This window comes from Polistes dominula, unplaced genomic scaffold (assembly GCF_049000335.1).
Source record: "Polistes dominula isolate Pdom_NZ unplaced genomic scaffold, Pdom_raw_medaka contig_68, whole genome shotgun sequence".
Classification (NCBI taxonomy): Eukaryota; Metazoa; Arthropoda; class Insecta; order Hymenoptera; family Vespidae; genus Polistes; species Polistes dominula.
This window is the reverse complement of record NW_028301034.1, coordinates 116,381-129,679: the sequence shown is the minus strand read 5'-3', so window position 1 is coordinate 129,679 and position 13,299 is coordinate 116,381. Positions and strand designations below refer to the sequence as shown.

Sequence of the window (13,299 nt, the reverse complement as noted above, 5' to 3'; positions counted from 1 at the left end):
GCATTTAATTTCCTACAAAATTTGTTTTAAACATTTTTCTGTACAATCAATAAATAATGAGGTATGAATTTTAATCTATTGGACTGAAAAAAAATAAAAAACTGCGATGCGGAGGATCTTCCTAATAAAATTAAGAGCTTATATTGGGTGAGAATTCTTTTAAGGTGTCTAGGAACCCATTTTTGCGTGGCACTTGAAAAAAAAAATAAGTGATTTTTTTAACCCACCCTAATATATATATATATATAACATACAATGAATTTTTATACATGTGTACGATAAAATAGCAGTAGAAATTTACAAAGAAATAATGTTGTTAGATTTTCCTGCACGCGCCGCCATCGTGCATAGTTCTATGTTTTACTAATTTATTTAATGTTAATAGTTTTTTAAAATTTGATCAAAAATAATAGATGTTATTAATATAAATATACTGCAGCTATTTTGTAAACTATGTCTACTTAAAAGTAATTTTATTTTTCGAATTTTAAAGCAATAAATATTCGTTTTCATGAGTAATAAAGCTTGTCTGCATTTATGTATTTATATACACAATATATTATATTACAACAAAATTATTATTACAAAAGATTGCTTCTGTAATGCTTGCTACATTAGCAAAATTCAATTTACACAAACAATCTTTTTTTTTTGAATCTTCCAAATATTAATAGTATTGAATCTTTGAATAATTTTTTCATTTCCTACTAACATTTTTCAAATGAAAGTGTCTATTAAGAAAAACTTTTGAGGTAGGTTACTAATTGTTATTTCAATGGAAAATTGAATAATCGGCATAAAAAATATATATTTATAAAAAATGCATAAATTCATTAAAAATTAATATAAATTGCATTTCGTCTTAACTCTAAGAGAATATTACTTTATTTTACTTATTCTCAAAGAAAATAATTCAAAAAAATGCTTTATTCCGAGAATTTTAATATTTTTTCAAACAGTGATTGTTTAAGTGACCTACTAAAAGTATATTATGTATATTTCATAATAAAAATGAAAACTGTAACGTTCTCATAGAAGAGCACATGCGATATTTCTACATTCCAAATATTAATTTTTCACTTGTGAAGTACAAAAGCACAAAAGCGCTTTACAGCAATTAGAATATTGAAAGATTAAAACCGAGAGATCCGGATGAATCCGGTCATTACGGTGATATATAAAGCTTGAGTTAAAACTTTACACTATGTACATACTTTCGAACAGATAAAAAATGTGAAAATATTAGAAATTTTGGATACACCAGGTTTTTTTTTAAGTATACAGTCTTGTAAGCATATACATTTATATCTTAACAAAATATGAAAAATTGCAACTTAAAATAGAAAAACAGTATAAATTTCATTGCTTGTATTGCAAATGCATTTATATTTGGCTCTCTCTTTTCACTTAAAATTAACTTATGATGAATGTGAATAAGTAATTTAATCATAATCTATCTTATTCGCTCCAACTTGATTAAATAATCTTTCTTTAATCATTTGTGTCATTAAACCCTGTATAATTTCAATTGTAGTTTTAGAGCTATCACGTGCTGCTTGTGTAAGATTTGTTGCTGAATTATCACCTCTACTCGTTCTTTTTACTGTCACTTCAGCTTCTTCTAATTTATTAGATAAATCCAATATTTGTCCTGTAATATAATCTGTATTTGTTAATAGACTGGAAGAACTAAGAACGCTCACCCAATATTTATTCCATAAAGAATCTAACAATTTTCTATCTAATGATGATATAAAATATGATATTTCTAAAGAATAATATTGATTACAATATACACCAAAATCTTCGATTTTTTCTAAAGGTATTGTTTGATATTCTGATTTCTCCTTATTAGGATTTTTATAATCCTATAAATTAAGAAAAGTTATTTTAACATAAGTATATATATATATATATACGTAAGTATATATACAGTTGCATGCAAAATTATCCGGCCAAACATCACTTTTTGATTATGTAATATATAAAGGGTGCAAAATGCAAATACAAATTTATCATCGTAAAGTATTTTTCTTTTGTTATAAAACCATGTAATTAGAAAATTATATATAACAATTTATAATTATTTATAACAAGAATAATAATTTTTGGTTTTTCATAAATAACTGGCAAAGCACAAATTTCGCACTATGTATAGAAAAAACTGAAGAAAAAATAATCAGAAATAGTAATAAAAAATAAATATAAGAAATAAATGTTAAATTTTCATCAATATTTGGTAGCCATATCCTTTGTAGCTATTACAGCAGCACATCGGTGAGGCATCGATTCAATCAGTTTAATGATTTTATCTTGACAGATATTTTTCCACTCTTCTTGAACTTTTTCCCCACAAATAATCAGCTTTATTCGCACATGTTTTAGACCCTAATTTTAGTTTTAGCTCTTGCCATTAATGCTCTATGGGATTTAAGTTCGGAGATTGACTTGGCTACTCTAAAACTCGGACTTTTTTCTGGGAAAAAACTGTTGAAGGAGCTTTAATTGATGTTTTGTCTCATTATCCTGCTGAAATATCCATCCTCGTTGCACGTTTTGAGGTGCATAAGGCAAAATTACATATCTAATATGATATCTCTATATTTAATAGAGTCCATTGTGTCTTCAATTTTAAAGATTGGGCCAACGCCTTTCCAAGAAAATGCACCCCATAGCATAATGCTACTTTTTCACCGTGTTTTACAGTGGGTAATTTGATATCTTGAATCATATCTAGTACCTTTTGGTCGTCGAACATATCTCCTAATTCCAATCTGTCCTTCTTATTTTTCTAACTGATAAGTGGTTTTTTAACAACAATAGTGGGACCGAAAAGTCCCACTTCTGTCAACCTTCGTGACACAGTACTTTGACTAATGTCAGCTAAATTATCTTCGCGTAACTCGCATGCATTGATTGCAGCAATTTTTGTTACGTCTGAGATAAACCTTTCTTTTAATTACTCTATCAACACGATTAGTTATTTTTCTTGGTCGCCCAGGATTGCGTTTAGTTTCTAAAGAACCCGTTGTCTTAAATTTAATAATAATATTGTTAACAGTCGATTTTCCGATAGCCAAAATTGTTGATATTTCACGGGAGACTTTTCCTTCATCGTGTAATTTTTATAATTAATTTGCGAATGTTTAAAGAGACGTGCGTTTCGGCATTTTGGCAAAGTGTTACTGATCGTACAATACAGAAAAGACAACAAACTCAATGTTTACATACATTTGCGACTGATAACGTGAACATAGCGAAGTAAATTACATTTTACCTTGATTAATAATACCTTTATAGAACATGACCGGATATTTATGAAAAACCAGAAATTGTCATATTTGTAACAAATAATTGTTAATAGTTATAAACAATATTTAAATGACATATTTCGATGGCATAATAAAAACGCTTTACAATGATATATTTGAGTTTTCATTCTGCATTTAGTAAACCACACTAAATGATTAAATTATGTTTGGTCGGATAATTTTGCATGCAACTGTATAAGATGTATTAGAATCATAATTCTATATAACTTTTGATACGCACTTTTGGATAAGTTCTAAATGCTCCTAAGCAAACTTTACCCGCAGAAATAGTTTGCACAGGATCAATTACAATAGCGACAAATGGATCTTGATAATTTTGATTCATAAGTTGTGTAGCCACATCAATACCAGATAACCAACATCCATAACCTGGATGACTATGATACCAGCCAATAACGTTCTCTAATCTGCCAACCTAAATGGATATTTTATTACATTAAACAAAATACTATGACATTATGCAAGAAACAAAATGATCTTTTTTTCCATTTTACCCGTTTTATATAATCCATATATACAGACATATATTCATATGCTTGAGCTTGCGCATTAACCCTTGTTTCTGTCCCTTCAACAGGTAATGCAAAAGAATCCATAACAATCATTACATTTCTTAGTACTTTTCCAATCAGAACACCCATTACTTCGTTCTTCTTACCAGAACGTGAGATTTTAATATCTTTGAAAAAATGAGGACTATATTGAACAAATCCAATGCATTAGAAAAATAAAATAAGATTTCTATACTTAACTATTTCTATATTTAGCATAATGTTAAACTTATGGAAACGTTTATATATTTATATTAGACCTACTTTTTTTCCCATGGCTTAATACACAATATCTCTTGGTTTCGTTGTTTATCAAATTTGTAAATTTCATCACTAGCACTGATTGTTTCAACTTCATTTGACATTTCCCAAGTCTTCTGAGCAATAATACTTTGATCACTGGATGTACTAGCCATTTTTTATTTTCTTGTAAAGCTACAAAATATCACAGTTTAAACAAATTATCTTTCACAATTTTAAATAAAAACTATGATAAAATTCATGTTTAAACAAGTTCATCATATATTACATTAAGTATTAGACATTCGCAATAACTTGATTATCATTAAAATTATAAAATTGATATACACATAAGTTCTAAGAAATTTACATATTTCATTTATTATAGTTAGCAAAATATTTCTTCTTCTTATAATAATAATTGTTAAGGTATGGCTGATAAATAAGACAACGCAGAGTTAATATTGAAAGTAAGATTTATTATAAAAACGGCGTAAAGGAAGAACTGTTGAATAAGCCTCGAGCTAGGCCGAATACAGAATACAGAGTACCGGCAGGACGCAACAGCACCCTGTACTAAGGGACTGTGCGGCCCATAGGAGGAGTAGGGGTAAAGAGTAGGGGTGACGGAGTGAGAAGACAACGTCTCTTATATACGCTATTCTTAACAATAATAATAAACAATAATTTTTTTAAATGTAACTTAATTTAAAATAAATTCATACAAATATCTAACACAAAAGAGCATTGCAATATAAATTTTCAATAATAAAAAGAAATTATTATCCTACTTTAATTAATTTAAGTTGTTTTCTAAAATTATCAATAATAACGAACTTAACAAACAAAAAATTGAAAAACTAAATCTCTGTACTTCGAATAAGAATACTGTTATCGACATCTGCTGCCTTTGCTTAGAGTTATATTTAAGTATTTCTTGTATAAAAATCAAAGGTAATGACAACAGTAGGTATAAATAAATATTTCAAATTCTATTGGAAGTACATTTAAGTTTCCATCATTTGACAAAAGACTGCGCCACTAGCAAGCTATGTGTGGCTGCCCTGCTCGTCAAGTATCGATTTCCACCGCCAGGCGTGTTCCGATCAAGATAACCAAAGTGTTATCTTTGAGATCTATACACACGATCAGTGAAGCCAGATCGTAAAACATTTCTACCCCTTCTCTCGAGCCCAGCACACCTCACACAGCAAAATTTACGTGTCGGTGTATCGGGAAACCGAAAGAAGCCGAGGGAAGCCGAGGTTAGCTGCGCGACAGAGGAGAAATACCTGGACATAATACACATTGTTTTACACATTTTTTTAGACATTGTTCAAATGTGTATTATGTCCATGTATTTCTGCTCTGTCGCGCAGCTACCTCGGCTTCCCTTGGCTTCTTTCGGTTTTCCGATACACCGACACGTAAATTTTGCTGTGTGAGGTGTGCTGGGCTCGAGAGAAGGGGTAGAAATGTTTGCAATCTGGCTTCACTGACTATACCAGTGATTCCATTCGTACGATAATTATCGTACACGTCACATAATGTAAACCATTGTACGATCGAAAATCCAACTTGTACGATAAATTACGATAATTCGATAGGTAAATATAATTTTCTATATGTCTCAATTTTGTTTTTTTTTCGATTGCAGCGCAGCGCTAGCTCGCTCAGCTATATATGCATCGTTGCATCAAAAAGTTTGAAGTTCGAAAAGTTTATATCTACTACTCGGTATGCAGTATTCGGATGATCTTAGCATACATAGTCGCAAAGCAGCATCAGAGCAGCATCGCAGCATCACACAGCATCATAGCACATAGCATTAGCATAGTCGAAAAAAGGATCGAAAAAATCGAAAAAAGCGAAAAAATCAAAACGAAAAAAACGATAAGACAAGATCGCGAAAATACACTTTTTTTTGCACTTTTGCATAAAAAAGAAACCTAGTCAAAAACTTATTTTCTGTGCGTACGATAATTTTACTGAGAACCCGATAATTTTACGGCACTATGTCGAACAGACAAGCAAAAGTTTCTGGGATCACTGGACTCTACACACGATCAGCGATGAGTCGGTCATGACTCGCTTCCGCAGTTATTTGTATGGCTGGTTTTAACAGTAAGCAGTAGTCGAAATAAATAGATCATAGGCGTCATAAAATAAACAATAGAAACAAATCTGCTGCTAAGACTCATCGAATGCTCCCAAATACTTATTATGATAATACCATAGGTGAAAAAACGAATGATTTCAAAAAAACTAAAATGATAGTTTAGCCCTTTAAGTTAACACCGCACGAGTTAACTCAATCGGCATTTTATTCTATAGTGCTATAAAAATTTTGTTTATTTTTGTATTTTTTTAATTTTTTAGCAAAGACAATGACCGAAACTGAATTTCTTTTATTTAAAAAAAAAAAAGATTTTTTTTTAAGAAAAAAAAACTGCTATAAAGGATTAATAAAACTGTAAACAAAAAATTAAAACAGATTTTATAAATAACAATTTATTTTTCTAATATATTCGTACTAGTTTTATTTAGAATATTTCATAGATGTAACAATAATAATATTTGAAATAACGTTAGTTTAAAGCTAAACTATATTGATTTAGTTTGTAAACTTTATCAAAAAAAATTTAAATTTACAGGAGTATGTTTACTCAATCCTATCTTTGTATTTACATGTATTAGAAGGATCAACTGTAATCAAAATTTCTTCGATGAACTCATTTACATTTGGTTTATGTCGAGACACGGTCCTGTAAACACGGAAATTTTGTTATTACGTTCAATCTTGGTTGTAAATTGTATTTTTCGGTTAACAAATTCTTGTTTTACCAAGGAGGAAATATGTCAAGGACAAGAATAGACGAATTACACTTACGTCAATATATGCTATATTTGTTCGATCAAGGAATGGACTGTTTCGAAGCAGTGAACAAAATTAACGATACTTATGGGGATGTTTTGACACTATGGAAGTGTTATGCATGGTTTCGCAAGTTTCGAAATGGAAATAGGAATCTTGAAGATGCCCCACAAATGGAAAATTCTGATAAGTTGGAGTTTTTGAAGGAGTTGATGGACTCAAATTCTTGTCAAACAATTACAGAATTATCATTGAAGATGGGCTGTTCATTGAGACAAACTCATAGAGATCTTCATAGCATAGGAAGAGTGTGGAGGAAAGGAATGTGGGTTCCTGAAGAATTGATGGAGACGGTGCTCGATCAACGGCGTACCATCTGCGCGTCTCTTTTGTCTCGGCATGAAGCCGATCCGTTTTTGCAAAGACTAATTATTGGAGATGAGAAGTGGGTAGTATGCAAATATTCTGTACCAGAAAAACAATTGCTTTCTTCGGGAGAAGCATCTGTTTCTACACCTGAACCATCACTAACAATACAGAAGAGACTTTTTTGTGTGTGGTGGGATACTTTTGGAATCATTCACTATGAATTGCTCGAACCTGGTCAGACTGTTACAACTATAATGTATTGCGAACAACTGGAACGAATGAAACATGAGTTAGTAAAAAAAGGATCTGTGTTGGTCAATAGAAAAAATAGGATCCTTCATCAAGAAAAAGCATGGCGAAACGCTGCAGATGTAGTACAAAACAAAATAACGGAGCTTGGATTGGAACCTTTACCTCATCCAGCCTACTCATTAGATCTCTTGCCGTCGCATTTCCTTTTCACAATATTAGAAACTACTTTTAAACGTAAAAACTTTAACAATGCTGATGAAGTAAAATCCACCTTAGAAAAAATGTTCAATAGCATAACCGTTTTTAAATATAAAATCGAACAAATGCCTCTTTCCTGGCGTTTTGTGTCAGAGAATGATGGAAAATATCTTTAAATATAATATATTTTTCGTAATCAAAGAAAAATTTTGATTCCTTTTCGGTCCCCCTAATAAATGCATATACATAAATAACTGCGTATTTTTATATCTTTCATTTCTATCTTCATATGTGAACAGCTTCAAGAACAGTACATAATGTTAACACTGCCAGCTGCTGTAACGAACACGTGATTTTTTTTATTGCCGTATTAATCTTGCTGGTGGCACAACGAATTTGGAAAGAAAAACTCGATTATAAGCCGGAAATTATTTTCAGTGACCCATTCAAGAAGAAACCATCAGCTAAAAATCGTTTTTTAATCACCGTTGTTGACAAAATAGAAGAAAGGAGGAGAAAAGCGTAGGACAACGATCATATTGTCACAATAAGACAGCGAAAATGATTTGGAGCTTACCTCGACACCTTGGGAATATCAGCACTTCTCTACATTTCATGTTCAAAGTCCAGCCTGAAACGGAACTACTCTATAAAATAAAAAAGTATTATAATAAATATCTACGAAGGACTAAAATAGTTGTCAATAATGTGCAATAAAAATATTCATGAGTAAGTGAAACAACTGCATTTACGACCCGTTCAAGCTGGATTGAACCGTTATTTTCTTTTAAACGATCTCAATGTTTCTAAGAGTGCTGTCAATATAAAAATAACGCCTAAATTCTGCAAGCTGATTTGTTAGTTTTCATTTTATTCGATTTCATGTGAAAAAACTAAAGCTTCATCTAGATTATTTTTCCAATCACATATATTTTATTAATTATGAATTTCTTTTTAATTTTATATTATTTCGACTCTTAAAAAAAGCTAAAAAATATAATAAAATGAATTACACAATTTTTATTACGTATCTAAAATATAAATTTTATGACTGCGAATTCTGATATTAAATAAATTATAAATTAAATTAAACAGTATATTTATTTAAATAAAATAAAAGGAATAATTTTTTTTGGTTATATTATATGATTTATCGTTGATTGTCAACGTTGCATTTCTTTTATTTTTTTTTTCTGTTTGTAATCTTGAAATTGTATATTTGTAGTTGCTAATGTCAAAATATATTCCACTGATCAGGATAGAATTAAATAAGAAACATATATAGATATGCATGTATAATGCATTTTTACTTTTGTAACTAAAAAAAATTAACAATATTCAATCTGTAATCGAATACGAATTCTCTTGTTATTTAAATTTATTATCAGCCTTTAATTAATAAAGAACATAAAAATACATCAACGTCTATAAGGAGAAATCTTTTTCTTCTTTTTTCATCCAAGTAGGTACAATGCCTGTTCTTTATCGCGACACACTTCATATAGTCAGACTGTCGCTCAGTGATCCCAGAAACTTTTGCTTGTCTGATCGACACATTGCCGTAAAATTATCATACGCACAGAAAAATAAGTTTTTGACTTGGTTTTTTTTAGTGCAAAAGTGCAAAAAAAGTAAAAAAATTAATTTTCACGATCTTGTCTTGTCGTTTTTTTCGATTTGATTTTTTCGATCCTTCTTTTCGACTATGCTAATGCTATGTGCTATGATGCTGCGTGATGCTGCGATGCTGCTCTGATGCTGCTATGCGACTATGTATGTTATGACCATCCGAATACCGCATACCGAGTAGTAGATATCAACTTTTCGAATTTCAAACTTTTCGATGCAACGATACATAAATAGCTGAGCGAGCGCTGGGCTGCAATCAAAACAAAAACAAAATCGAGACATATCGAAAATTATATTTACATATCGAATTATCGTAAATTATCGTACAAGTTGGATTTTCGATCGTACAATGGTTTACATTATGTGACGTGTACGATAATTATCGTACGACAGCAACGTAGCAACGCGTTTTTTTTTTCGTTTAATTATCTTTATAGTGTAGGAAAAAAAACTAGTATTCAGTTCTTTTTGTTACATTTTATTTTCTGGAAAGGAGAACTCTATTCAGAAATTAAAGGGAAAGTTTAGGAGGGCCATTAAACCATAAACATACCTAAGAATTATCGGCATATATATATTGGTATTTTGTATAAACAATATGTGAAATCGTTAAATAAAATTGTTACCCCAAGATATAAATGACACTTAAATACTTTTTAAACTACTTTGATTTCAAATACCGCATATCAGTACGTGTAACTTGCGAATAATGCGTGGTGGACAGCGTAGTTTTGGTTGCTCGAGCGTGGTGGAAACCGTACAGTTCGCTGCGGCGCGCGTGGTCGGCTAAGTGTTAAAGAGAAGAGAATTGTTGTACTTGTCCGCAACTCGTCGGGAATTTTTTGTTGTTCAAAAATTTTTTGTGTTAAGACCGTTAACTCCTGAAGCAATCTTTCGCCGCCATACTTGAACAGTTCGTTAGTGATATCATCCTGACCCGGACTTTTCCTATTTTTGAGCTTATTTAGTGCTTTTTTTATGTCCAACTCATTTATTGATATCTAGTCGTCTATTACCACACTCAGTGCTGGTTGTTGCATGGGTGCACCTTTATATAGGTCTTTAAGGTAACTGGTCCCCGTTTCTTTACTAATTTGACTAGCGGGTATTAACTCGCTTGTTTCTTTCTTTTGGTTTTTTATGAATCGCCACATCTGTTTCTGGAGCCCGTAAAAGTCTCTTTCCAGTCGCTTTGAAAAGATCTCCCAGTCTTTTAGTTGTCTCACCGTAGTACCGGTTTTTGTAGGAAATTAACTGCTCTATAAAAATGGTGTCTTATGTTTTGGCGATTAAATTAAGCGTTCAAAAGATATTCAGAGACAGAAATCAGTACACATGAAGGTTTGATGATATATATATATATACGGGGCATTCCACGTTAAATCGGTCACTTTTGACCCTGACCCCTTTCGATTTGGCTGAAAGTTTTTTATCTTATGCTACCCTATGAAAAACAATTTTCAAATTTTTTCAAATTTTTTTACCAAACCCAAAAAAATTTTTAATTTTTGAAAAAATGGCTCTTTTTTTGAAATGGCTATAACTTCTTTAAAATTCAATCTATTGAAACGTTTTTTTTAAATATTTGTTTTAAATGTACTTTTCAGAAAAAAATACCAAAAAATTTCAAAATTATAAAATCCATAAAATTTTCGCATTTATTTTGAGAAAACCCGTTATTTTCTTGAAATTCGCCATTTTTCATTTTTTTTTATTTTCTAGAAAAAACTTTGTCTAAATCTGCGATTATCCCTGCCAGTCCAAGAGTAAGCTGAGTTAGTTTCCTATTTTTTTTATTTAATTGAAAAAAAATTTTAAATTTATTTTTTTTTAAATTAAATTAACACTTTGCCGTCCGCACGATTCGTAAATGTTTATTCGCTTGGCGCCGGCAGCGCTAACTCGGATCACTTGACTTGTCGCCGGCCGTTCTTGAAATTATCGGGAGATTATAAATTGTTAAGTTTTACTAATCTCATCGTTAGTTCTCATAAGTTCTCAACCCTGTTCCCCTAATTTCATGAAATTTCGAAGATATACATATGTAAATAGATACAAAATTTGTTTCTTTTATATATTTGTTTTTTTGCATTTTCTTTGGTACTTAGTATTTCTCTTTCGTATGGTACGCAGCAAAACAGTCTCCAAGATGTAAGGCAACTCCACAAGACTTGCACATTAAGTTTGTTATTTTTCTTTTTCTGTTTTTGGAATATACATGGCAGTTTCTTCGTTTTCGTTTATTGGTTTCGTCAGACAAGACGTCCGAGCATTCGTCGTAAATATTTGTATTGTCTCTTTCATCTGCCATAATAAAAGGGCACAAAAATTTATACAAATAAAAAACTTGATGACTTGTGTAACTTATTGTTACCGAAACAAAGCACTAGCAGAAAGCAAAAGTTCCTAAAGTGCTGTCGCCGCCAACTGAGCGATTCTATGCACACAACACCAATGTGGCGTCGCCGGCTGTTGGCCGCTAGGTTGCACTTGACACCACTGTGGTGTAACTCAGTGCTGTCAGATCGTGGGTAAATCTTACCCTCTCCCTGTGCCACTGTGGGATTGCACACAATGAAAGTTACCCATGTCCGTGTGTTCGGGATGTCGAAAGAAGTCGAGTGTAACCGAAGTTGGCAGGCACGCCAGAGTGGCACACTATGTCCGAACACATGGACACGAGTCGCTATCATAGTGTACCACTCCGGCGTGCCCGCCAAGTGCCAACTTCGGTTGCACTCGACTTCTTTCGACATCCCGAACACACGGACATGGGTAACTTTTATTGTGTGCAATCCCACAGTGGCACAGGGAGAGGGTACGATTTACCCACGATCTGGCTGCACTGGAATCCCTTTGAGTTGGTCCAATAGAGGGCGTATAGTGGGGATGCGAGAGGTGGAGGTGGCTTTCATTAGCGTTTCGATAGTCGCTTGGAGTTATTCGATATTCGTAATGAATATCGAACTAGAATCTTAGTCGATAAAATTGGACGCGCGCGGTTTGAATACAATTAGTTACTGTACGATCATTTCAGATCGTACACTACCTTAACATTAAACTATTTAAAAAGAAATAAATAAATAAAAAAGAATAATCATGTATGCAGATTACACGTGTTAGAAGTGAAACCTTCAAAAAACTAAGTTTCAAGAGAATGAGACGAATAAATATATAACAAAGGTCACCTAGTCGTATGATCAGTGGGTGAAATAGTTGATAAAAACTACACTTCCAAATTCAAGCAATAAAAATGGAATGATGAATGCGATAGGCATAGATAAACATCAAAATCGTAGGATGTTTTTCATTGGGAGAAATACAATTCGTCGTAAACTAAGTAAATATAAAATATCCTTTTTGTGAAACTCAGGTAGATGATAGTTTTTCTGTGAATTTGAAATATTTATATCATGGGTAAGCACACAAAAGTATTGTTTTGTTTGTTGCAACTATACACTTCCTTCAGATGCTTAAAAAAAAAAAACAATTTTTCCATATTTTTTTCGTTTTATCGAGTTATGAATGAGTAACAACGATTCTAAAATCTATTTTTCATTTAGAATGTGTATGATTTGAAAAAATGAAACGCGTGATGTAGAAGAGAAAGAAAACGTACGCTATATTTGGGAAAAAGAGAAAAAGAGAACAAAATATAGGATTGAGCCTGTCAGAGAATGAGACAGAATATAAATATATAGTTTTTCCTATTCTCGGTCTCCTCTTTATGCACTGCTTCGTAGTTATCGCTCCTGGATTTATAGGTGTGTGTCGATGTTCGACCGCATACTACGAAGCGAGAACACATATAGAATAATTTCCATACTATACCTGTGTGTAGGTAGGAGCGATA

At 31.8% G+C, this 13,299-nt stretch overlaps 1 protein-coding gene across 1 annotated transcript; it reads right to left on the bottom strand.

Moving 5' to 3' along the window:
• Window positions 1-804: 804 nt before the first annotated feature.
• Window positions 805-5,062, bottom strand: LOC149031844 (COP9 signalosome complex subunit 5-like). The gene is made up of 5 exons (XM_089174523.1): window positions 4,915-5,062; window positions 4,148-4,318; window positions 3,827-4,028; window positions 3,553-3,747; window positions 805-1,868 (listed from the first exon to the last, which is right to left on the bottom strand). Exons 2-5 carry the CDS (start codon window positions 4,297-4,299, stop codon window positions 1,443-1,445), a joined length of 975 nt encoding a protein of 324 aa, XP_089030649.1. The 5' UTR covers window positions 4,300-4,318; window positions 4,915-5,062; the 3' UTR covers window positions 805-1,442.
• Between the last annotated feature and the right edge of the window lie 8,237 nt (window positions 5,063-13,299).

Excerpts from the sequence above, each read along its gene's own strand:
- LOC149031844 (XM_089174523.1), bottom strand. The coding sequence starts at position 4,299 with ATGGCTAGTACATCCAGTGATCAAAGTATTATTGCTCAGAAGACTTGG. Across the intron at positions 4,029-4,147 it reads ATTAAGCCATGGGAAAAAAA|TCCTCATTTTTTCAAAGATA; the intron begins GTAGGTCTAATA and ends TGTTCAATATAG. Across the intron at positions 1,869-3,552 it reads CATTTAGAACTTATCCAAAA|GATTATAAAAATCCTAATAA; the intron begins GTGCGTATCAAA and ends CTTAATTTATAG.